General features: G+C 34.3%; 2 protein-coding genes across 4 annotated transcripts in view; one reads left to right on the top strand and one right to left on the bottom strand.

The window, feature by feature from the left end:
* METTL5 (methyltransferase 5, N6-adenosine) overlaps nucleotides 1–12,811 on the top strand; it is a 20,479-nt gene extending 7,668 nt beyond the window's left edge. For all 3 annotated transcript variants that reach the window (XM_001375680.4, XM_056797272.1, XM_016433698.1), the window contains 6 exons: nucleotides 267–381; nucleotides 710–891; nucleotides 2,393–2,475; nucleotides 5,070–5,121; nucleotides 12,099–12,148; nucleotides 12,712–12,811. In XM_001375680.4, coding sequence (XP_001375717.1) covers nucleotides 267–381; nucleotides 710–891; nucleotides 2,393–2,475; nucleotides 5,070–5,121; nucleotides 12,099–12,148; nucleotides 12,712–12,750 — 521 coding nt within the window. In that variant the 3' untranslated portion in view covers nucleotides 12,751–12,811. The remainder of the gene's footprint in view (nucleotides 1–266; nucleotides 382–709; nucleotides 892–2,392; nucleotides 2,476–5,069; nucleotides 5,122–12,098; nucleotides 12,149–12,711) is intronic.
* On the bottom strand, nucleotides 12,485–24,880 carry SSB (small RNA binding exonuclease protection factor La). Its single transcript, XM_007494345.3, has 12 exons — nucleotides 24,687–24,880; nucleotides 22,195–22,269; nucleotides 20,365–20,468; nucleotides 20,105–20,279; nucleotides 19,741–19,848; nucleotides 19,538–19,638; nucleotides 16,199–16,270; nucleotides 15,701–15,743; nucleotides 15,014–15,154; nucleotides 14,259–14,445; nucleotides 13,572–13,703; nucleotides 12,485–12,901 (listed from the first exon to the last, which is right to left on the bottom strand). The coding sequence occupies exons 2-12, from the start codon at nucleotides 22,258–22,260 to the stop codon at nucleotides 12,813–12,815; spliced, it is 1,218 nt and encodes a 405-aa protein (XP_007494407.1). The 5' UTR covers nucleotides 22,261–22,269; nucleotides 24,687–24,880; the 3' UTR covers nucleotides 12,485–12,812.

Genomic DNA, 24,880 nt, shown 5'->3' with positions numbered 1-24,880 from the left:
AGATGTTATTAAAATAGCACCTTTTGGGAATGCCTCATTTCTGTGACCTTTTCATATAGATGCTTGTTCAGTAATCTAATTTTGATAGGTTTTGTGACGTGCCACATTTCTACATTTTGTGAGCCCTTTTAATGATTATGTAAATCACCTAGGATTCATTTAAGATAAATTAAGATATTTCAAGAAGAATCATTTTTGGATTTTCATCACTAGCTTGGCCTGCATGTTTATTTCTAATTTGTGCTTTTTTTTTTTTCAAATTAAAGCGTGTATGCTATATACAATTCATAACACATATGATGACATTGAAAACAAAGTGATTGGAGATCTGGGATGTGGTTGTGGAATGCTTAGTATTGGAGCAGCAATGTTAGGAGCAGGGTAAGTAATCAGAACACAGTTTCTGAGACCAGCTAAGTAGCAATTGTGGGAAACATGCCAGTCTACTTTAAACTTGGGAAACAAAATTTTTTTAACAATTAAAAACTAAAAGAATAGTAGCAAAGAGTAAACCTGATTACCAAGGATCTGGTAGTCAGCCTTCTTTTTACACCAACTTACAGACATTCCTTACCCTTTCTGGTTGAATATAATCCTTCCTATTGAAATATATCACTAAGCAAATATATTGCCATATTTTTTAATGTAATAAACCTTTGTTTTTTAAACATGTGTATTTAAATAGTCCTTTTCTGTTCTGCATTTGCAGGTTGTGTGTTGGATTTGATATCGATGAAGATGCATTGGAAATATTTAATAAAAATGTTAAAGAGTTTGAACTGACAAATATTGACATGATTCAGTGCAATGTGTGTTCTTTATCTGAGACAATTTCCAAATCATTTGACACAATAATCATGAATCCTCCCTTTGGGACCAAGCATAATAAAGGTAAATTAAAAGAAACAGATGTTCTGGTGCTATATTCATAGAGAAGTGAGGTTTAAAATAGAAATTTATTAATGAATGTTTAGGGAAAATGATCAGATTCCATCATTAGAGAAAGCCAGTCTTTTATATAGGCATAACTTTTCCAAACTGTTGTCATATTGATAGGGAATTTTCCTACTCTTAATTTTCAACAGCTTATATTAAATAAAAATTTCTACTAAGTGAATAAAACTGGACAGTTCACAAAATTTCATGGACTTATTCAAAGACCTCAGTTTCTAACCAGTCAAATCCACCTGTAGCCTCTTTTTTATATAGCCTACAGTTAAGAATGGTTTTTACATTTTAAATTATGCTTTATTGTATTTAAAATTATAAAAACTATTCTTAGCTCTCTATGATTAGGGTCAAATTTGACCCTTGACAATAAGTAGTTTGTCAGTCTCTACTCTAGTTCAAACTATACCTTAGAAAAACAATCCATTCTACATCATATCTGACAATCATCTAATCTGAAGACCTCTAATGAAAGGAAACCCATTATATCCATAAGCAGATCTTTCACTTGTTACTAATTACATTTTTTAATACAAACATTATTAAAGGCTTAGAATATTTAATATACTTTTGTATAACTTATTTTGGGTCTGTTTAACTGAGGTAAAACAAGTTTTGAGTTCTCACAAAGCTTTTTGTATAATAAAATTCTTATTACTGCTATACATTACCATTGTCACAACTAAGCTCTTTGTTATTACCCAGGTCATTAAAAATCAGCCTTTTGTAAAATCAGTCTCATATAAGGGTTTAGTTATCTTCAGTTATTTTGAAAATAGGTGATATTTAAAAATCTTTTTGTTTGGGGACTTAACACCCTCATCTCATATTTTAGAAGTAGGCACACCAATTTGTTTTGTCTGATCACCACTAGTAGGAATTAGCATTACTCATTGTTTTCTCTTACAGGGCTTAAGTAAGAGATAATGAAAAATGGAGAATAACGTAGGTACATATTAGACAGAGGAAGATAGTATACTGCCAGTTAGTCAAGGCAGCTGATTGGCACAGTAGCTAGAACATTGGGCCTGGAATCAGGAAGACCAGGCTTCAAATCTGACTTTAGGCAGTTGCTAGTTGTGTTATGCTGGCAAGAAATTTTACTTCTGTTTGCCAAAGTTTCCTCATCTGTAAAATGGTGATGATAATTTAACCTTCCTCTCAAGGTTGTTGTGAAGATCAAATGACAATAATTGTAAAGGACTTAGCCTAGTACCTGGCACGTAGTAAATTCTCTATTAATGATACTTCCCTTTATATTATCCTTTAAATATACTATTAGTTTGCCTAGTCATAAAGATCTTTTCTGTGAACCCCAAAAGCATATTTTGTTTAGAAAAGTACTTATACATTTCAGTAAGTAATTTTAATCCATTTAAGCAGCAGGATGAATATAAATTATAAATATAAATAAATCTAAATAACTTTTTTACTCCCTTCATAGGTATGGATATGTCTTTTCTGAAGATTGCTTTACAGATGGCAAGAGCAGCAGTATATTCTTTACATAAATCTTCAACCCGAGAAGTAAGTCCAAACCATTAGCTTTTCTTTTGTTACAGTTTCCCAAATCAGTGACACTGTGTATGTCCTGAGTGACAGAAATAGTCTGCTATACTTGACCTCCAGATGCCAAGGTTCCCTTTAACTAATGCCACCAGAACACAGAGGCTAATTTATTTACTCTGAGACTTGGTTAGGTAGGAACTACCAGAAGAAAAGAAACACATAATGACACAATCTTAATTGGACCCTAATTAGGTGATAACAGCATAGAGTAGTATAAGGAGTAGTATAGGAAGCACATTTGAACCAGGAACTGAAAACCTCCGTTCTAGTCTTGGTTTTCTCACTGTTTGTCTGAGATTTAGCAGCTCACTTAAATTTTCAAGTCCTTTGTTTTTCATTTGTAAAATATCAGCTAACATAGGATCAAAGATTTAGATCTAGAAAAGACCTTAAAGTTACCTAGGCCATCCCCCACATTTTACAAAAGAGATACGGAGACCTGAAGAGGTAAGTTGAATTGTTTGTTGTTGGTTACTTAGTAAACAAGAGATCCAGAATTTGAATATAGGTCCTCCAACTCCAAATCCAGCATTTATCTCACTTCTCTCTCCAGATAATCACTATACAGGTCAATAATGAATACATTGAATACTTCCCAAGTACTGGATGATGGAAGATCCCTTCCAGGTTTAAAACCATGATATGGTCAGTCTCGATTAATAGAAGATACCTAGGAAATATTTGTTGAGTAGACAATTATAAATTAAGAGTTCTTGAACACTATTTTATTCAAATATTCAAAAACACTATTTTATTCAAATATTCAAAAACATAGGCCTATAGGTTCCAAAAACATATTTTTTTGTAATACATCCCTCACTATACCTTTTTAAAAAATATATACTCTGCCTGCTCTTTCCTTGTATATTTCTATTCTTGTCTCCTTTACTATTTATAGGGATTTTTTTTCTTTTGAAACCCTTACCTTCCAATTTAGAATCAATACTATGTATTGATTATATATTATGTATATAATTATAATTATATTGATTATAATACTATATATAATTATATTATATATTGTGATATAATTATATTGATTATAATACTATGTAAACAACATTATGTCTTGATTGTAGGTATGTATGTATGTGCAGAAGAGCGGTAAGGGCTAGGCAGTGGGGGTTGTGGCTCACCCAGGGTCACATGTAGGAAGTGCCTGAGGTTAAATTTGAACACAGGACCTCCCATCTCTAAGTCTGGCTCTCAATCCACTGAGCCATCCAATTGCCCCCCATTTGTGGGTTCTTAAAATGCCCTCTTATATAATCATTCCATGGCTAATTCCTAACCTTTATATTAGTAATGAAGCTTTTTAGTCCTGATCACTATCAGTAGACTTAGATGATGCTCATGGATGCTACTCTGGATGGAAATATTAAGATGCAGGTTTTATGTTTACTAAAAAAAAAGAAAAATAGAATTTGAAAAGAAAGAAGAAACATTCACATGAAAGAATCTATGGCACTTGTGTTACTTAGTGTTATAGATTGACTACTTTTGACCCAATATAATCTTATCACTTTATTTTTCCAGCAGAATTAACCACTGTTCTTTCTATGTCATGTCTTTACTATCTTCTCACTCTTCTTATTGTAATAATCAGCCACTTCCTTCAAGTATTAAATAGTTGAAAAGAAATTTTATTTGGTTCCCACAAACTTGTCAAGCTTTCTAAAGTCAAAATATAATCTAATTCTAAATGTTTTCTAGATAATGTTAAATTATATAGAACTACTTTAACTATATGTATAATTCAGATACATCTGAATATTATAGGAAAATGAATTTATTTACCTATATACTTTTTTTTTAACTAAGTGATTTTTATCAGTGAATTTCATTTGGGGAAATATTTAAGGAAATGTATTTTTATGAATTAATAAGTTATATAAATTAAATATTCAACTTCCTGGTGCATATAGATTCAGAGATTTGCCTAGGGCTTTGAGAACTTTTGACTTATCCAGGCTTGAATAGTCACTTTGTGACACATGAACATCTTTCTTCTTATATGATATCTCTCATTGCTAATTATTTTGAAGACAGAAAATTGAATCTAAAGTAAGCCTTTTACACACTAAATGAATCTGTAAGCCAAAATTCAAAACATATACTTTTGGCTAACTAGTAAAATTTGACAGGATGGCTTATCCTTCTGTCAGATTGGTTCCATTAGCAAGTCCTCAGTGACAGCTATTATTCCCTATCTTTGTGGAATGTCTTAAGAGATTTTTTAAATTTTAAAATAAATTAAGTTCACATATTGAAAAAAATGGTGCTGATTGAGATATATCCCTCACTATTGTTAGTTGACATCGCAGTCAATCATTTGAGAAAGTCACATAACAGATTGTTAACCATATTGAAGTTCTCTACTCTCATACTTTTAAAAATCCTGCAGCCAATTTAATCTTTAAGAAGATGAGTCTTAACAAGAATGTATAGTATTAGCAGAAAGCTCCACTATATTTAATATAAGCTCAACAAACTCAGTTTTGTTTCGGATGGGATGAATCAACTCAGGGTAACTTTTTTTTTTTAATGTTTAGCATATACAAAAGAAAGCAGATGAATGGAAAATTAAAATGGATGTGATAGCAGGTAAGAATCCTGAATTTTCTTTCAAATAATCCTGAATCTGAAAGCCTGATCCCAGAACAGTATTTCTAAGATATGACATCCAGTCATAGCTAACATTTTTACATAAGAATTGGGAAGAGAAGGTATATATCTCATCTATTGTGCAGAGTAATAGAGGTTATGCAAGGATTTGGCTAGAAGGAATTTTTATATGGCATTCTGATCTTTCCTAATACCAGACTACACAGCTTGTTTTTTAGCCTAAGCTTGAGTAAAAGAAAAAAAAATGGCAATAAAAGAAAGTGATTTTTCCTTCCTTCTTTGTGTTGCCTAATATGAAGAAATAGTTTAAGCTTCATCAGGGACAAATTTATATCTGTTGCTTTTTCAGATTGTGCTTTGGTTTATAATTATTTGTACCCATTATATCTTCAGTTCTGTGAATTTAGGAACTGTGTTTTATTCTTTCATGTATCCACACTAGCTACTGTAGTACTTGTCATTTAACAGACACTCAATATTAAATTTTTATTGTTGAATTTCTAGCAAAGAGGGAAATCTGTTCATGTTGATTAATATTTAAAAATTTTTAAAACAATTATTAAGTTTCACTAGTTACTTAGCATAATCTAGCACATTTTATATTATCAGATTTGAAGTTTTAGAGACAGGAGCTCAAAATACCAGTGCAGCTCATTATTACTTTCTTGTTTAAACAATCCACTCAACAGTGTTCAACTTTCTTATCCCTCCATTTTGTTTTCTGTCCCTCTGTTAGTGCCTGATTCCTGTAGTATCTTGTTTTCATCTTAACTACCAGCCATGCACTTGAAATAAACGAAGTAAAGATTATATTCTTTGTAAAATAGCATGCAAATCCTATACATTTATTTTTGGTAATTCTAGTAGTGTTGTAAATGTAGGAGTGCTTGTTTGTGAGTCCCTTGAGGCAAAAAAAAAAATGGCAGTTACCAGAAGGTAGATATCTCAGAGCATAGTTTCTTTCCTGCCGTTTTTATCCTCTCTCACAGCTTTTTGTCCCAAACTTTGCTGAATGTCCTAAGAGATTTAAAACAATTTTTTTTCCAAAAGAATGATCTACCTTCTCTCCCTGTCATTTCATCCCCAATATTCCATACCAACCACAATTGGAAAAGCAAGAAAACAAAACATTAGTTACAGAAATGTCATTTAAAAAATATATGGATTGCTTTGCAAATTTACATACCATCTTTGGCCATACATGGCCCTGGTACCTTACTAATCTACCTTTATTCCAATTTAGTATATGTGCTCCTGAAGCAGGCACCGATTAATCAGAATTAAAGACTAATTGTGGCTTTACTAAGACTATATTTTAACATTATATTTAAATACATTTACTTTTGCTCTCTTAATATAATTTAGGGGAAAGAGCTATATTATTGAAACAAAGGAAAAACTAGCAGTTTGATACTACTCATTGCTATTCACCCCATAATACATATCTCTCCAGTCTTCTCTAAAAAGAGTGGCACTTGCCATTCAGTGATTCACATACTCATACCTGGTCATATCCCACAGATCTTGAAACCTTATATGTAGGTCATCATCCAAACACCATTCCCTATCCCCACCACCTTATCCCTTATTCCCATTCTCCTCAACCCTCTCACCATAAAGTTCCAACAAAAAGCTACTTATTCCCCCTTTCACTGTGCCCTCTGGGACGCTAGTTCCATAGATAACAAACCTGTCTTCATCTTAAATCTTTTCTTCTCCTTCTCCTTCCATTTTTTTTAGCAATTACTGAGATTTTTGGCTGCCCTTTCCACAACTGGTTATACTTTCATTGGGTGTCCTTGGCTCACCAAGCAAGGCAGGGGAGTTGAAATACTCCTTGTTCATCATTGCTACTTCCAGATTGTTCTACTACTGCTAATTCTCAGTAAACTCTTTTCCTTAAAGATCCATATAATCTATATCCTCCACCCAGTCAAAATCTTGATAGCTGTTCTCTGTAGGCTTCTAGCACATTCCTTTTCTGTTTTTAACAAGTTAAGTATATGGCTCAGAATATTTCTTTTCTTCCCACCTCCTGCTTTCATACCAGCACACTTCAACATACATATTGACTCTTTCTCAAATACCCTAACCACTCATTTACCATGACTTCCTCCCTCCCACCTCAGGCACACAAAGATGGTCATACCCTCAATCTGCCTATCACCCACAAATATACCACCACCATGTTTAAGAACCCTGAAGTTCCCTTATCTGATCACAATTTACTGACTTTCCACCTCTGCTGCTGCCTTCTTGTACCAAACCCTGCTTTCCATCCTCACTCTTGATTCCAGTTCCTTCACTCTGTCACAAGTGAAAATTAATATATCTACCCAGTTATTAATTTTATAAAGTTTATTAATAGGAAAGGTAGATAGTTTAAAATCTCTTTCTTACTCTAAGTCCTCTGACCACATTTCCCCTATACTCCATTAAACTTTCTCTCTCTCACCTGTCTCTTCACCGTGTCCCTCCAAGCAACCCAGGTGGGCCCTGCCCCCTTTCTTTTATTGCTGTTCAGATGTTCACCTATGTAAACTGGCACATCCGCAGCATGCAAAGAATCCTGATGGACAGGACAGGAAACCAGGAGGGGAAGGGGATAAGATCCCCTTGGCACAACTCCTCAGTTCTGTTGTAGACCATCATCACCCATGCACTGGCCACTTTCCACTTTTTTCTCCTTCCTGACCCCCTGGTGAACTAGTTCAACTCTATACTGTCATTGTCCTTTTCTCTGGCCCCCTTATCAGATCACCAGTTTTGTCCTGCCAAGAGCCTCAGCCTTGGGTGACTCCCATAGCTCATTGCTTTCACTCCCACACAAGTGCTGCCAAATGAAGGTGGAGAAAACCTCACACCTATTCTGAATGGTCCTCTCTGTAATTATGTCACACAACCTCAAGTGGGCCCTCACTGCTGCTAGATGGGCTTTCTGCACCCTTATCAATTACTAATCCTCTCTCCATAGTGGCTCTTCCAGACCTTTTCATCTCTCCTCAAAGTGTCTATGGATTCCCCATTCCTGACTCCATCAGCAGAGGATTTTGCCTACAAACATACCCATGTGGTCCCATCCTCAAAAAAACCCTCACTTGATCTTCCCATCTCACTTATCCAGTATCTCTTCTACCCTCTGTCGTTCCTTGAGATGGGTGCTTCCACTCTCCTCTCCTGACTCTGGGCAAGTCACTTAACCTATATTTGCCTGCAAAATAGGGACAAAACAGCACAGCTCCCTCCCATGAATGTCGTGAGGATTAAATAAGAATATTTGTAAAGTACTTGGCACATAGTGGGCACTATAGAAATATCCTTTCCCTCTCCTTCATCTCACTCTTCTTAACACCTTACCATTTGGTCTTATTTCACTAAAACTACTCTCTCCAAAGTGACCAGTGATTTCCTTGTCAAGTCCAGCAGCCTTTTCTCATCTTCAGCTTGACTAATCAGTTCAGGAGCTTTTGCTGATTGCTCTCCTTTATACTCTTTCTTCTAGGTTTTCAGGACACCACTCTCTCCTAAGTCTCCCATTAGACTACTCCTCAGGCTCCTTTCCTGGATCCTCATCCAGGCCATGGTTATTAACCATAAATATTTCACAGGGCTCTGTCATGGGCCCCCTTCTCTTCCTGCTCTACACTACTTCATGATCTCATCAGCTCCCTTGGATTTAATTATCTTCTCTATGTTGATGATTCTCAAATCAATCTATCTTTATCCCTCCAGGCTTGCACCTTCACCTGCTTCTCAGACATCTCAAACTGGAAGTCTAGTACATTTAATCTTGTCATTTCCAAAACTGAATTCCTCAACATTTTCCAAATACATTCCCCTTTTATCCTTTGTTTGCCACCACCCCAGTTCAGGCCCTCCTCACTATACACTGTGACTATTGCAGTATCCCCTGTAGGTGTTCTTGTAACAAGTGCCACCCTCTCCAAGGCATCTTCTATTCAGCCCCCATCTTTTTCTTAAAGCTGGTTCAACTACATCATACTTCCAACTCAATCACTTTCAGGATTAAATACAAAATCCTCTGAGGGCATTCAAAACCCATCATAACTTAAGCCCCCTATTTTTATGCCTTTACCTGTTCCCTTACCCCACCTTTGTATTCTTTGATCTGTGCTTATTCCTTGAATAAGCCACTGCCATCTCTCAGCATTTTATCTTGCTGTTCCCCATCCCCAGTATGCTATCCTTTCTCATCTGGCTTCCAAGTCCTGATTAAAATCTCATCTTTTATAAGACTTTTATAATTCTGATGCTTCACCTCTATAAATTATTTCCTTTCTTACCCTAAACCTCATTTGCATATATTTATTTGTTGGTTGTCTGCCCCATTAGTGTAGGCTCTATTCCTGGAACAGTGCACAGTAAAAAGAATCTGAGAGTAATAAATGCTTATTGACTGTCATTGTGGGTATTCTAGCACCTCTATGTTGGATGAGACTATTAAACTGAAAATAACTTAGGAATTAATACATGTAACATTTGAAAGATCACAAATACAATAGAGTAATTCGAAATGACCTTGAGAAATGGTTACTTTCTCTTGTGCAAAGGCCTGAATAATTTCCATATTGTTCGGTGTTCCTTGTTAACTTGGATACTCATAATATTGTTAATTTAGAACTTCATAACATGGGATAAGGAAGACTTGGATCAAGTCCAGAGAATAATTGGAATCATTTTTAAGGCCCAAAAGGTACTTAAGAATGAAAAAATTCAAAAGAATTAATAAACCTCTATGGCATATCTAATTTAATTAATTACAAGACTGAGATGACTATTTTCCATTTTTTTCATCAGAAGGTATTATATAAAAGTGTTTCTACTATGTTAAGGATTATACAGGAGATAATTGACTTTTCTTAATACCATTAGCATCTAGATCTGGAAGTGAATTTAATATTATTTCATATTCAAGGAACTGGATTAGATTAGACCTTACCACCCATATAGTTAGGAAGTAGTGTGAAGAAGCAACGGCAATTCACTTCAAAATAATAAAACAGCCTCCAGTCTATTGTTGACTCTGCTGGACAGAGTATAGCACAACTATTTCAGAACTAGAGTTCAGTTTGTTTTTGCTCTTTATTCCACCTATGTTGAACAAAAAACACCAGCACAATATTGTGCTGTATGGTTGGAAGAAAAGACAGACATGGGGTAGTGGGAAATAAACTGTCATATATCAAAGTGCTCTGAGATCTGAGAAAGGAAAGGTCAAGGTAGGCTTGACACAGTAGGCTGATGGAGTAACTGTGAGAGAGGCATTCCATGAACCACAACCTGTGTGAGGAAGTTGGAAATTAACAGAATATATGCAGAACAGTGAATATAAAATGTTTACTGGAACATAGACTATGCAGAAGGCAGATTGGCATCATTTTGTTGTTGGTCTTGAAAGCCAAGTTAAGGAGTTTGGAATTATCCAGAATTGTCATTGAAAGGTTTTGAGCAGTGGAGTGGTTTGACTTGTCCATATGAAGATCAGCCCTTCAAGTTTTGTGAAGAATGGATAGACTGGAGAGAATTAAGATTGAAGGTGGGAAAAATGTTAAACTTTTTGGTTTAGAAGAAAGATAATAAAGATTTGGAGTCTGGCAATGGCGAGAATGAAAGAAGACTGATGCAAGGTTCTGTGGAGGTAGAATAAGTCCTTCCCTTATAATGCTCTATATCAGCGTTGGTGAACATTTTCAAGTTCATGTGCCCAAACTGCAACTTCAAGCTGTCTGTGAGCTCTTGAGGTACCCCAGACAGCAGAGGAAATGCTGGCTTTGGGTGGCTGGACAGAGGGGCCTCAGGGCATGCAAAAAATGTCCTCAGGCACGAAGCAGATCTCTGCAGGTGCTGGCCCAGCCAATACTTCGCCAATGCTGCTCTCTCTAAACCCATTAGAAGAAATGGATGCTTACAAGGTCCTGGAAAACATTGGAAGCAAAGGAATTGAGGTAGAGAGCAGACATTTATTTTCTCAGTTAGAAAGGAAAAGAGTAAGAATGTTAAGTTTTTTAAAAAATCTATATATGAGTAGAAAAGGTGAGAAAGACTTCTATTTTATCAATAAAAATAAAACATCTGAACATAGGAAGCCATAGCTAGGGAATGTAAACGGTAATTGGAATTAAAGAAATGTTGAGCCACACAGTAATCAAAATGATTAAGAAGCCTTAACTAGAATTTTGGCTCTTACATGCACAGCTTAAAAAACTAGGAGTCTTCCTTCTGAGCCTCTTAGAGGGAGAGTTATCCTCAACCTGGCACCTACTGCTAGCATTCATATTGAGTTAGAAAGGAAAATAGTCTACCTCCTGGCTTTCCTTTGAAAGTCAGAGCTATAGCACCCTGGATTTCTTTCATATCTCTTAAATTATTAATGTAGTGATTGGTACAGATTCAAACTGGCCTTTTTCTGATTAAATGTTATCTAATTATGCAAGTTAGCTTTCATGTTGTTGTTTTTAAGTCATTAGGACACTTACTTATTGGCCTACTATAGATAACCTGGACTTTTTATTTTAATAATTTTATGCATTTAAAAATATTTGTCCAAAGCTTCACCAGGCTTCAAAATTATTCCATGAGACAGAAAACATTAAAAACTCCTGCTAAAAAACTTGAGTTTTAGAGCTGACAGAACCTTTGAACTGTCTACTCCATTCCCTTAGATTTAGACTTTACTGCAGGCTAGACTAAGACTTTTTAGAACTGGAAAATTTTAGTCAAATTTTCATGTACAATCAAGTTTTCTTTGATTATCAATATGTTATCTTTTGTGAGCAAGAATTTTCATCTGTTTTACTTTATAAAATGGGGAAATAGGAAACAATTTTTTAATTTGTAAAAGTTAATGCCCTTAAGCACATACTTTTAAAAGAACAAGGTGGAACTGGAGTTTTGATTGCTAACTTTGAATGAAATAATTATTTTTGTTTTCCCAGAACTACGATATGACCTACCAGCATCATACAAATTTCATAAGAAAAAGACAGTAAGTTAAAAGTTTTATGACATAACAACATGATACTTTTAGAACTAATGGTGACCTTGGAGAACATGCTTGAATATTAGTGCATAAGACAAACATATTAAAAAAGATAACTCTTCAATTAGTAAATGTCTTCTCTTCCCAGTACGTTGCCCAAAGAGTAGAAGGAAAATTGGAAGTAAATTTGTTACATAGATATTGAACAGACACATATACTGGGTCATGTTTTACTGACTTAATCTATACTTCTTTTGAGAATAACTACACAAAGGAAAACAAAGTCTGATTTCTGTTAAGTTAAAAATAAAGAAAACCTTATAAAAATAGCAGCTGGGACAGTTTTGCCTTTTATATAGCATACATTTTATTTGTTGGTATTTCCAGCATTACAGAGCCAGGCTTCACTGAAAGAACCCTTTCTTCTGATGTTCAAATCAATGTCTGAAATGCCAACATTTGATAAACTGTGAACAAAATTATACATATTAAAAAACTATCCAGATTGTGTAAGGATACCTGGACAACAAAAACAAGTTAAACAAAAATAGTCTTTCCTTCTATTTTAGGTGGACATTGAAGTGGATTTAATTCGGTTTTCTTTTTAAAGACCCTAAATTGGAAACAGCTTAAAACTTATTTAAAATGAATAAAAAATTTTTATATCAAGCTACTGGTCTCCAGCTCCATTTTCTGTTTTCAATTGTTTTGGTGCAGGTTCTTCCTTTTCAGGTTCTTCTCGTGTCCTTTTAAGGGATCCTATAAAAATAGAATTAATTATTTTAACCAGAAATTAAAAATTAAAGTTTAGATTACTATGATTTTGAAAGACCTAGGCACTATTCATTTAACTATTTTTTTCCAAATGAAGTTCTATAAAATTTCAAGAAAAAGTTTCTTCTAAATATTCAAAACCAATTTTCCCACTTTGGGCATAGTATAAAATGTGACAATTCATAAAATCTTATCCTCTCTCCACAAAGACAAAAAAGTCCTCTGGAAAGAGCTTGGGGAAGAAAATCATCTTCTAATGGACTACACAGTAAATTAGTTATCCATTCTGGCTTTTCTACTATAAATTCTTTACCCCCTGAAGAATCAAATTTATTTATAAAGGTATAGTTTTATAACCCCAAATAAGGGTGAAGGATAGAAAAGAAAAACATATGCTATATTTAAACTTAAATTTAAATTAAGATTCTTCATTTTAGAATTAACAGCATAAGAGAATGTACTTTTTCTTTGGATGAGCTTATTTTCATTGAAATTCAGATCAGTTCCAAATGCTCCTTTCTGAATGCCACTTCATTTTCAAGAAGTTAGGATACTCCATTACCAGTTTGGTACGTTGCATTTGAAAAAAGTCATGGACCACTATCATAAGCCAACTTAACAAAAAAGCTGAAGTTTTCACACAAATAAAGCTTACCTCCAGCATCACCATTTTCCTGTTCTTCATCACTATCAAATTTTGTTTTCTTTCCTTGGAATTGTATTTTTCCTTTATTGGGGGTGCCCTGGACAGCTTTACCACCTCTTCCTTTTCCTTTAAATTTGCGACCTATAAAAATAATTTTTATGATTTCGAAGGCTTTACTCTCTGCTTTCTTATTTTCTCATTTTGGTTTATGTGATAATTAGCATTTCCACAACTATATTAAACAGTGGTGATGATAAACATCCTTGATTTTTTTTCTTATTCCTAGATATCACTGAAAAAGCCTACCATTTCTTCATTATAGATTATTCTACATCTTTGTTTTTAGATACTATATACTAAGGAAAAATCGATTAATCTCATTACTTTTTATTTTATTCTGACTGTCACGCAAAACACACCTAATATTGGTGACTGTTATAAGAGCAAACTTGTACATAACCAAAACCCCAAAATACACTGATGTGAAAAGACAAATCCAACAGTTCTTTCTCTGGAAGTGGATAGCATTCCCCATCATACATCTTTCAAGATTGTCCCCAGATCACTGCATTTAAGTTTTAAGATTCCCAAATCACTTAATTTATCTGGCTTCAATTTCTTCATGTGTAAAAAAACGATTCAAACTTAGTAATCTTTCAGTTCTAATACTCTACAATTCAATGTAACCTCAATTACCTTTAGATTTCAATTTATTTAGGGATTCCTGTTGATCTTCAATTATTTTTTTCAAAGCTTCTTTCTCCGTCTCTCCTTCTAATACTTCCCATGTTACATCTTTGTTTCTCAATTTTAAATTTCCACTATTTGCTTCGTTAGCTTTTTCCAGTGCTTCTTTTGCCTTTTCTTTAAAAAGGATTATTCCCTATATCAAACAATAACCAAACATATTACATCTTAAGCTGGTATACATTAAAATAGGAAACTAATTTTACTATCATTTTTAATTCTTAGAAAGTCCTTTGAGCTCTAGGAACTATGAGACATGTATCCCCATTAAAGGTCTCCTCATACTATCTTATCAGTAACTTTAAGCTAGTAAACTACCTTATATTAAAAGCTACTGTTCTTGATAAGGAATAATAAAAAGAAAAACCTGCCTGAATTCTACTATTGGAACCCCAAGATATTAGATGGAAAAAATGTCAGTCATTAAAGCTCCCCACCTTGAAAGAAGCTTTCTAGAAAAACTCATTAAAACAATGCAAAAGTAACTTTTGTTGGATTTTCCTGTCCAAACAAAGTTTCTATTCAAGTTTCTGCTCAAAACTCTTAATAGTTATACATCACTTAGTCAATAAAGACAATGCTTAATCAAGTAAAAATGTTTCATGACTGGGGGAAAGAACATTTCATTGTTAGTTAAGATTCCCCTGTATATAGACTGACTGAATGCAACTTTAAAATTTCCTGAAATAAAACATATCTCTAACCTCTTTTGCTCCTCTGATGAAGTCTATCCATTTTATTTCTCCATGATTAGAGAAAAGTGTGTGAAGATCTTCTCTACAGGTTTGATCATCTAAATCACCAGAAAATTTCAGCAAGCATCCAATTTTTTCATCCAGGGATTTCTTAAAAAAAAAAAAAAAAAACCATAAAATAAGACCATGATGGGAAATCAAATCTAAGTTTCTTTAAAAAGAAAATAATAGCAGAAATTGGACAACCATCACACCTATGAAGGAAATACTGAAGATCTCTAGAAATTCATGCAAAAGATAGAACAAATAAGAGTTCAGAACTCTACAGAACCTGAAATGTTTTTACCTAGATGTTCAGAACAGCTATTAACTAAAAATTGGCAATTATCCCCCTTTTCCTAAGAAGTTTTTTGGTAACGTCTTCTCCAAATCGTGTTTACCCAAGAACTAAAAAAATATAGGTGACCGAATCAAACCAAGTTCTTTAGAGAATAAAACTTTAAGTAAGTAGTAACTTTGGGCATTACATTTCATGAATTAAAGGTTACTTAAATACTTTCCTCAGGTACATGTAACTACTTTGGTACAACCAAAATGGTGACTTTTAACCAGAGAAAATATACTAACCTAGCTTCATTATTTACACATTTAAATGATAAAGAATGTTACTTATATAAAAGAACACAGTAAACTTGCCAGTTCAGCCTCTTCTGCTTGCTTCTGTTTTTCTTCTTGTTCTCTATAAAATAATAGCTTTAATGAATTTTTAAAGATGGAATAAATCTTTTTTTTTGGTTACAATACTTCCCTCCTTTCCCCCCACCCTTCCCGTAGCCGACGCGCAATTTCATTGTGGAAGAAATCTTAAACATAATCTAGTCTCATGTCACAAAATAAATTAATAGCCATGTTAAACTACAATTTATTCTCCATTATGGGGAAACCTGTTTGTTTAGCAATTTATCAGTCCCTAAATTCTTTTGGAATTTCCACGTGTTTCTTATAAACATTCTACATGATCTAAACTCAAAAAAAAAAATAACTCATTCTCAGAGCCCACTAATTGCTGGATACAGTTTTCATAAAGAACCCACCAAAATTAACTCTCCCTCCAAAACTAGGAAACAGGGTATACTAGTACATGATTTAAAATGCAGTTAAAAGTAGTTTTAATTTCACTTCCAAAATACTTACTGTTTTGCTTTTGCTTTAGCTTCTACTTTATTTTGCTTCCTTTCTTCATTCTTTTTTGCAAAGTAATCTTCCCTAAAGGAAAGATAGTTGAGCTATTAAATGTGTCAGAGGAAACGCTATACATTATGATTATGAGAAAAAGCCTTTTCTTGGTTTATGAAAGAACAACAGAGCCACTGTGGAAGCTAACCTGTGCCCAGCCTAGACCTCAGCCTAGCCTTTCAAAGGCCACACAACTACTAGCACAGGGTTTTCCTGGCTTTTGGATGAGTAACAAGTCAGTAAGTTCCTCTTATATGTTCAGAGTTACCAGATTGTCTTCTGCTTTTACATTTATAGTCACCCATTAATGTAACAAGATGTACTAAGTGAGTCATGGATCAGATCCTTGGGCCATCTCAAAGTTTCCACATTCACAGATTTAGACCCACATTAAGATCTTTGGTTTGTTTTCCACCATATTTTTTAGAACAAATTCCCAATGATGTCTAATTCTATTCCCAATTCTATTTGTTAAAAGTTTTTGTTTTTGCTTTTTTTTTAAATAAACATGATTTGGGTTCTGGAAGTTATTAGTTCAAAGGACAAGATTTATCTTTGCATTTTTATTAACTACTGCCAGATTTCTCTCTCAGATCAAAATTCTTATATTTCCATCAGTTCATAACAAATATGTACCTGATTCTGCAAAATCTAGCCAGCGCTAGTTTCTTTGCTTTTAATTATTTTTACTAATTTCAAGGGTGTTGAATGGTGTTTAATTATAGTTTATATCCCTTTGATTAGTGAGGTTAGGCATTTTTTCAAATGATTTTTAAAAACATGTTTCCAATTCCAAGATGTTATATCATAATTCCCATAAATATTTACATAAATATAATTTTCATTAATTCTGCTTTTATACAGAAATGTATTTTAGTTATATCATTAGTCCTCTCCTCCACAACAGAATTCTTTCCCCTAATTTTTATTTCTACAGCTTTTATCAATCACCAACATTTTTCATATATATATATATATACATTTGAATGCTTGGTATCTATTATGCATCAATCCATTTCTCTTTTTTGCCTATTAAATAACTACTCTAAAATGTCAAAAGCTGGGAAAGTCTAGACTGCTTTTATAAGTTTTTTTCTCAATTTGGACATTCTTACCTATTTGTTTTTCCCATGTAAATTTCATTATGATTTTATCCAGTTATAAAGAAACCACTTGGTATTTTGATTAATACTGGAATAGATATAAATTAAGTATAGAACTACCATCATTCCTACTCCATCCATGTACAATCAAAGTCTTTATGATTATTTAATTGTTCCTTTATTCTCTTTATAGTTGTTGTCATATAAGTTTGATCTTTTTACTTTCTTGGGTTGCCAGAATGATTACAGCAAAGCAATATGTTCAAACTGTTACAGCAATATTTTTCATGGTTGGACAGTTAGTCTTATGTTGGCAGTATCACATACAATGTGTTTCAATGTTGGCATAAGTAACCACAAGAACCCAGACTACCACATTTAAGGTAGATCTGCATTTAAGACACTTAAGCATGTTAAAAGCAGCATAACAGGATGTTACCATCACAGTCTTTTAGGCGTAAGGGCCATTATAGATCTTAAAAGAATCCCACTTGATACAGGATGATTTTCGCTGACAGTCTTGGACAGCCCATCCCCTAAACTTTCTTTGACAACCAAAAGGACCTCAGAAATCAGGCGAAGAAGGTGAGGCTTGCAGAAGTAAAGTAGTTAAAACATTTAAAATGCAGAAAAAAAATTCAAACTCACAAATAATTCATTCACTCTTCCGATCATCCTAAAATAGAAAATTCTCCTATATATACTGAACCAAGTCTACCTCCTGTTAAGTTCTACCTAGTTCTTATGTCCACAGGGGGGAAAAAATCACCTCTTCCCTCCTCCTTAACTCTTAGTTGACAGCGCTTCCAAAATATTCCCTCAAGTTCCTCTTCAAGGTGATTACACTTAGCTAGTTTCTTCAACTATTTGTAATCTAATATGGTTTGAAGACTCCTTTACAATTGATTACTTTAGGAATACTTTTGAGTTTAGCAAAACACAATCCTCCAACTGCAGTCTACAACAGGGATAGAGTACAACAAGAATATATCCCTTTCCTGGATACTATAAATTCTATTAGAATATAAAATAGTTTTTTTGGAAAGCATGTGACATCACTGATTCACTTAACTTGCTTTCAACTACCCTGAAGTCCTTTCTAATATCTGAAAGTCTAACTGGATTTTTATTGCTTTCTATACATCCATAATGGGTTTTGTTGTTTTTTTAAACCCTTACCTTCTGTCTTAGAATCAATATTGTGTATTGGTTCTAAGGCAGAAGAGTGGTAAGGGCTAGGCAATAGGGGTCAAGTGACTTGCCCAGGGTCACACAGCTGGGAAGTGTCTGAGGCCAAATTTGAACCCAGGACCTCCTGTCTCTCAAACCACTGAGTCACCCAGCTATACATTAATAATATTGACTGCAAAGCTCTATGGGCATACCACTGAAAACCTCCCTATATATTGACATCATTCATTATCAACATTATTAACCAAACAATTTCATTTCCATGGCATTTTTTCTTTGTGAAACTGACTGGTTCCACATTTATTGGTATGAAAAGTACAAATTAAAAATTCATTGAAGTGTATAATATCAAGCAGTCCTTATTTTTTCATTTCAACCAGAAGGTAATCATGAGACTCAAAATGCCTTTTTGAAGTTTAGATATCCTACTGTCTATACATTCTTCTAATCTACTAATCAACTAATTGTACAAAAAAAAATACTGCTAAAACTTTTATCTGAGAATTTAACTGGCTCATAGCAGTCACTGCTTCGACAGTAAGCTTTTAAATGGCACAAAATAAAATTATTATAAATAAAAAAATCATAATAAAGGTATTAAAATTATTATTAAATGGCATGGTTCATACAGCAATCATGTTACCTACATTGAGAGAACTATAGAAGTAGACATACAAAAGCAAAACACATGACATTTATCACATGTATATATGAGTATGTGATTTGGGGTTTAGGCTTTTTTTTAAAATCTGTCTATAGCAAAAATGAATAATATGGAAATAGGTATAAAGTGACAATATTTGTACAACCCAGTGGAACTGCTTGTCGACTCAGGGAGGGGGAGGGAAGAGAGTAGGGAAAAAAAATGAATCATGTAAACATGGAAAAATACCCTTAAATAAACAAATAAATAGACAGACTCCTAAAAGCTCCCAACATGCTGCCCTTGAAGCCTCCCCTCCCTTACTATTTTGTCTTCCAAAGCATCATCAAACTAACTTACTTAAAGAGTATCAGCAGCTCTGTATCTTTGTATTTTTGTCCAGGGGTTTCTATAAACTTCTTGGCAGATTCAACACTATCAAACACAGCAAATATTGATCCCTATTAAGTAATAAGAAATTATTTTAAAGGATCAGATTAATGATACATTCAATTCAATTCCAGAATTTCATTTTTATAGTCAAAGTCAATAAATTCTCAAACCTTAAATGCTTTATGTAATGTTCGCCTCATCTGTATATTTTGTACTTGACCTTTACCTTCTAACCATTCCTTTATGTCATCAAGGGTTGCATCTGTTGGAAAACCTTTCTGAGGAAAGCAAAGAAGGGGGTAATAAGTTACAAATAGCAATATTCAGAAAATGACATTTCAGCTAAATAATCCAAAAAATCTGAGAAGACTTGGAATTCAAATGCCAACTTTATGGCAAAATATCACAATCTAATTATTTATAGGTTAAAAGTACAAATAAACTTACATGGGAAAATTGGAATTGCTCTCAAATATATTACTGAAGAATATATATATAAAGTAAACTTCAATAAAAGAAGTCTGTCTCACTTACAACATAGATGGATCTGTTTTTCACTTCATTTTTATACTCATCTGTTACTTCAGGGAGGGGTTTGCTTGGAGATCTTCTGATTTTAGTTTTATCCTCACTAACTTCCATGAGTTCTGCCTTTGATTTCTTTAGAGCACTTCTTATTACATCAAAATCTTTTGTTAGTTTGCTTAATCTTAAAAAAAAAGGAAGAAGAAAATTAGTGGAAAAACAACACTGTAAGCGGTAAGAAGCCTGATACATTTTACAAAGATTTTTACCTGTTGAATTTGATCATTATTTCCAAAGGTACCCAGCCATCATCTATTTTGATCTGTTCCTTTAAAAATTTGTCTCGTGGAAGGTTAAAGTCACCAAAATAGTACTGCAAAATGATCACAACATATCATCATTGTAAATATTCACAAAAGGAAGTTTAACTTAAATTCCGACTAGTTATCTAACAATGATTGTCATGACTTCATTTTTATGACTCTACAGTATGAGGAGAGTGCCCTAGAAACACTTGGAATAAAGATATTTATTGAGTATAAACCCAATGTAAATAATTAGAAAGATATAAATTATTTAAGATCCTGGGAGACACATAGTAAATGTACCTTGCATATCATTAGAATTACCTAGTTGTTCAGATATAACTCCTTTTCTGAATGCAAGACAGTATTTCAAAACATCAAGTTCCAGGATACACTACAAAATTTGCCTCTACTAAAGATGTTCAGGCTGCATCAATTTGCTTTCCCATGGCTTTCTTTAGAACTACATCAAAAATGAGACAGTGTACCTCTATTTCATCAGTTGGCCACTGCTCAAAAACTCATTTATAAGTATGTACATGCATTTTAGAATTAAAACAAAGTTTGTAATTAATAAATCTTAACTTAATCTGTTGGAGATTGTTTCATTTATTCATCATTACTGAATAGCTTTTAACAGTATGTCAGCTATTCAACTCGAACTCCTTAATTATCAATATTTACAGTTAAATAAAAATTCATGAACTACTTCCCCTAAACTTGAAGACCAAATTGTTATGACTATCAAAATTTCAGTTTTAACAAAGAGAAAAATTATAATAATTACCCTTTTAACAAAGAGCAATACATCCAACATAATGAAAAAGACTAATGTTAAATTCAATGCCCAAAAGGACTGAACTAGATAATAAAGTATATAAATTGAGCCATCTAGCATCATTACTATTTTTCCTATCACCAAATTTCACACCTACTTTTCTTCAAAGCTTTGTTCACTCCTAAAGGAATGGACCTCGAAGATAAGTATGCAAAACACAGGCTAAAATTTGTAACTCTTTAGATCTAAATACATAGAAAATTGTATTTCTAAGGCTGTTACATATTTAAATGATAGGCCAACATTCTAACAGATGTTGGAAAAGTTATCAAAATTCAAGCTTACTACTATAGATAGTTAAGACTAGCAAGAAGATTTATATAAACAAATTGGAGAAAGACAATGCAATGGCAATATAAAGGTTTATGATTTGCAAAGACTAAGTTAAAAGTACCAGAAGAATTCGATTATTTCATTTATGAAAACAATTAGAAAATATGTGAATAAAGCAGAGATTGGAATTACTTTTAAAGTTTGAAAAAATTTCACCAATGTGAAGGATTATTAAACAGAGAACATGATCATAATCTATTTCCAATGAAAACAGAACCAGAAAAATAGGCTTTAAAACAATAAGAAAACTAGATTGATGGAAAAAAAATTTCTTAATTTAAAGGTTCATTTAATACAATGGATTGCTGACATGATATAAGGTAAAAAAAAAGGACAGATTAGAATGTCTTTAAAAACAGAGAAGAATGGCACCTGTCCAAAATGATTTGGGGTAATCTTATCTAAAGGCAGAGACTAAAATACAAGATGACACAAAACCTTTTCTATTTTTATAATTCCAAAGATCAAATAACTAGTTTTACTAATGACATATTAATGTATTTTCCAGCATCAACAGAATATAAACTCATTTGAATCAGTTCTAAAACTAAAACAAAGGTTAGTACTACTCCAATATTCTTCTAAGAAGCTGGCTTTATAGGTCATTAGAACAAGAATCACACCTCAATTTGTTGACAAATTTTAGACTCCAGATCAGTCATTTTTTCACTGTCACCATTCTCAGCCATTGTGGGAGCCTGAAATTTTTCAAAAGAAATAATCATAAAGTTATCTTACATTTGCAAGTAAACTCATCTATGAAAACTAAACAACTCTAGTACCAAAAGCCTCCTCCCACCACATCCTGGTGATTTGTTTATCATTTAGAAATCTTAGCAATAATCACATTTCTGTTAAATTTGGTCAGTCAACTAAATGACCAAAAATGTATTAGTGGCAAAGATTAGGTATCAAATTCCTATTAAATTTTCCTTCTAATATAGAGGATTTTGCACTAAATTACAAGCAATGGCCCATTAAAACATACAGAACTTCTCTAATATAAAGTTAGCTAATATGAAGAAAAAAATGATAAAAGATGGTTAATATTTTAAAATAACACTTTTAAGGGCTATGGTTATTACCACTTGCATAGTAATTTTGTTTCTTACTGGTTACTTCTTTAGCCCAGAAGCAAAAAAATGCATTAAAAAGCTCTATTATCTATTCTTTGTTGGGGCAAGTCATATCTGACATTAGAAGTTTACAAAGCACTTTCCTCACAATAAACTCCTTGATAGGTAAACATTCTCATTCTGTAAATAAGGAGAGAGGCAAAGAGAAGTTAATCAGCTTTTATACTGTCATAAGATATTAAAGTTGAGCTGAGCTTGGAGCCTAGGTTTTCTGACCGCTTTTTTTTTTTTTGGTTCATCTATAAAAGCTTGGAAGCTTATGTGCTGATATCTTAATGGTTTATTTTCTAATACAATAGCAATAATGACTTAATCTTTTAAAAAAACTTTTATAGTATTAATCTTAGATGCACTTATATTGGAGTTCTCTAAAAATGCTTCCAAAGAAATTGTATCAATTAGACCCATTTTGTCATTCATGAACCCAAGCGTTAAGATATTAAGTGGGTACCATAAAGTTTATTTTAGTTAACCAGAAAATTAAATAAAAGCAACATATCTCTGATTTCAAAGCACTCATGGAAAAATAAGCTACTTTTTAAACATATAGATAATACAATTTGGGGCTGAAAAAAATAAAACAACTTCAGAGCAACATTCAGAAGATTTTGCCTTAATCCTAGTGGCCATCCAAAAAAGATTTTGATATGTCAAGGAAAAAGCATTGGGGGGTCAGAGAGGAAGAGAAGCATCGGGTACTATGGGATAGATTGAAACCTAAATTATGGCTTTCCAGAAATCTTTAACAAAGGTACTACACATATGTGAATTAAGGGAGTTCCTTACTCATGGACTCCCAACAACCTCTACACTTTAGACTGTACTAGGCTCTTCAAAAGATTGGGTTGGGGTGGAAAATTAGAGGTAGTGGATTTCTAGCTCAGCAAAAGGGATCAACTAGTTCAACTCATTTGTTTTACAGCTAGGGAAACTATTCATCGAGGAACTTAAAAGTAATTTGTCCAAGATCATACTTTGTTAATTAGAGAAAAAGGAAAGGTTTCCATCCTAATGTCTTCCATTACGAGTTCTTTTCTACTGTGTTTGTTTTAAAATGACATAAAACCTGGCAAATCTATATTACAAATACCATAACTTTTCCAAGTGCATTCCTTAAAAGACAGAAGTCAAAATTCTGAGGCTGTTTGTTATAGTTTTTGTCATGGGAATTTAACCTGCAAATTTTGCTTTCTCAAGCACCTGGCCAACTTGGTCCATTTGATGACTGGCTTGACCTGTGGGCCGAGCTGAAAGGCTATTCTGAAACCTCTGACTATTTGGATCAGGCACCTCCAAAACCAAGCAGGGCTTTCGGTCTCGCCGTTTGAAAAGTCTGATTGGCATGAAGGCCCCCTTGGACCATAGTACCTCCCAGTAGCCCAGGGATCAGCCTGCTGTACCTCCCTCTCCCACCCAGAGACTTAAATATTTCCGGGGCTCCGGGCTCTCGCCGCCAGCCCAAACAGCCCAGGGTCTCCGAAACATCCGTCTTTCAGCAGCAGCCTCTTCCCGGGCCCAGATGTGGGGAGGTGAGCCCTGGGGACCCAGGAAGAACAGAGATTCGCGGCCCAGGAGTGAGGGAGGCCAGGCAGGTCCTACCTACCCGCAAAACTCCCAGCAATGAGTTCTACCAAGGAGGGGCCAGAAGTGGCGGTCCCGGGCCTTGCACGTGCGCGGCGCAGGGCGGTTCCGGGTCTCATCGCCTCCATACCGAGACAGCACACGCGGCCCGTAAGAGGCAGCACGCGCTGGCACTCTTCTCCTTTGCCTTCCCCCCCGCCCCCGCCGCCCCCCTCCCTCTCAAAGCCGGCTCTCCCGCCGCCCAGCTCCGTAGCCCGGCCTCCCGCCGTGAGGGCCCAGCAGCCTGCAACAGGAGAGCAGTGGAGGCTGGGCCGCCTAAGAGTTCCCTTCCAGCAGGGTGAGAGGGGGAAAGGATAAAGAAAGCTAATCAATCCTGCCTCTTCACAAGTTTCTCTCACCTATTCTGTGAGGTTCCGCAAGATTCTGTGACGCCCCACCAAGATCGCCAAGCACTAAATACACACTCCTCAACTCCCAGTGGCAGTGAAGCTACCTGCGCTTGTCCAATATTTAAAGGCCGGAGCTGGGCCCCGGCCCAGCAGCCCCCGCGGCCGGGGGCGGGACCTTACCTCAGATGGAGGAGGAACTTTCA

Source organism: Monodelphis domestica, chromosome 4 (genome assembly GCF_027887165.1).
Source record: "Monodelphis domestica isolate mMonDom1 chromosome 4, mMonDom1.pri, whole genome shotgun sequence".
NCBI classification, from domain to species: Eukaryota; Metazoa; Chordata; class Mammalia; order Didelphimorphia; family Didelphidae; genus Monodelphis; species Monodelphis domestica.
This window is presented reverse-complemented; position numbering and strand designations above follow the sequence as displayed.

Coding starts and splice junctions, on each gene's coding strand:
- SSB (XM_007494345.3), bottom strand. CDS start 22,260: ATGGCTGAGAATGGTGACAGTGAAAAAATGACTGATCTGGAGTCTAAA. Junction 15,155..15,700: donor AAGCAGAAGAGGCTGAACTG/GCAAGTTTACTG, acceptor TTTTTTTTTAAG/AAATCCCTGGATGAAAAAAT. Junction 12,902..13,571: donor GGAAAATGGTGATGCTGGAG/GTAAGCTTTATT, acceptor CTATTTTTATAG/GATCCCTTAAAAGGACACGA.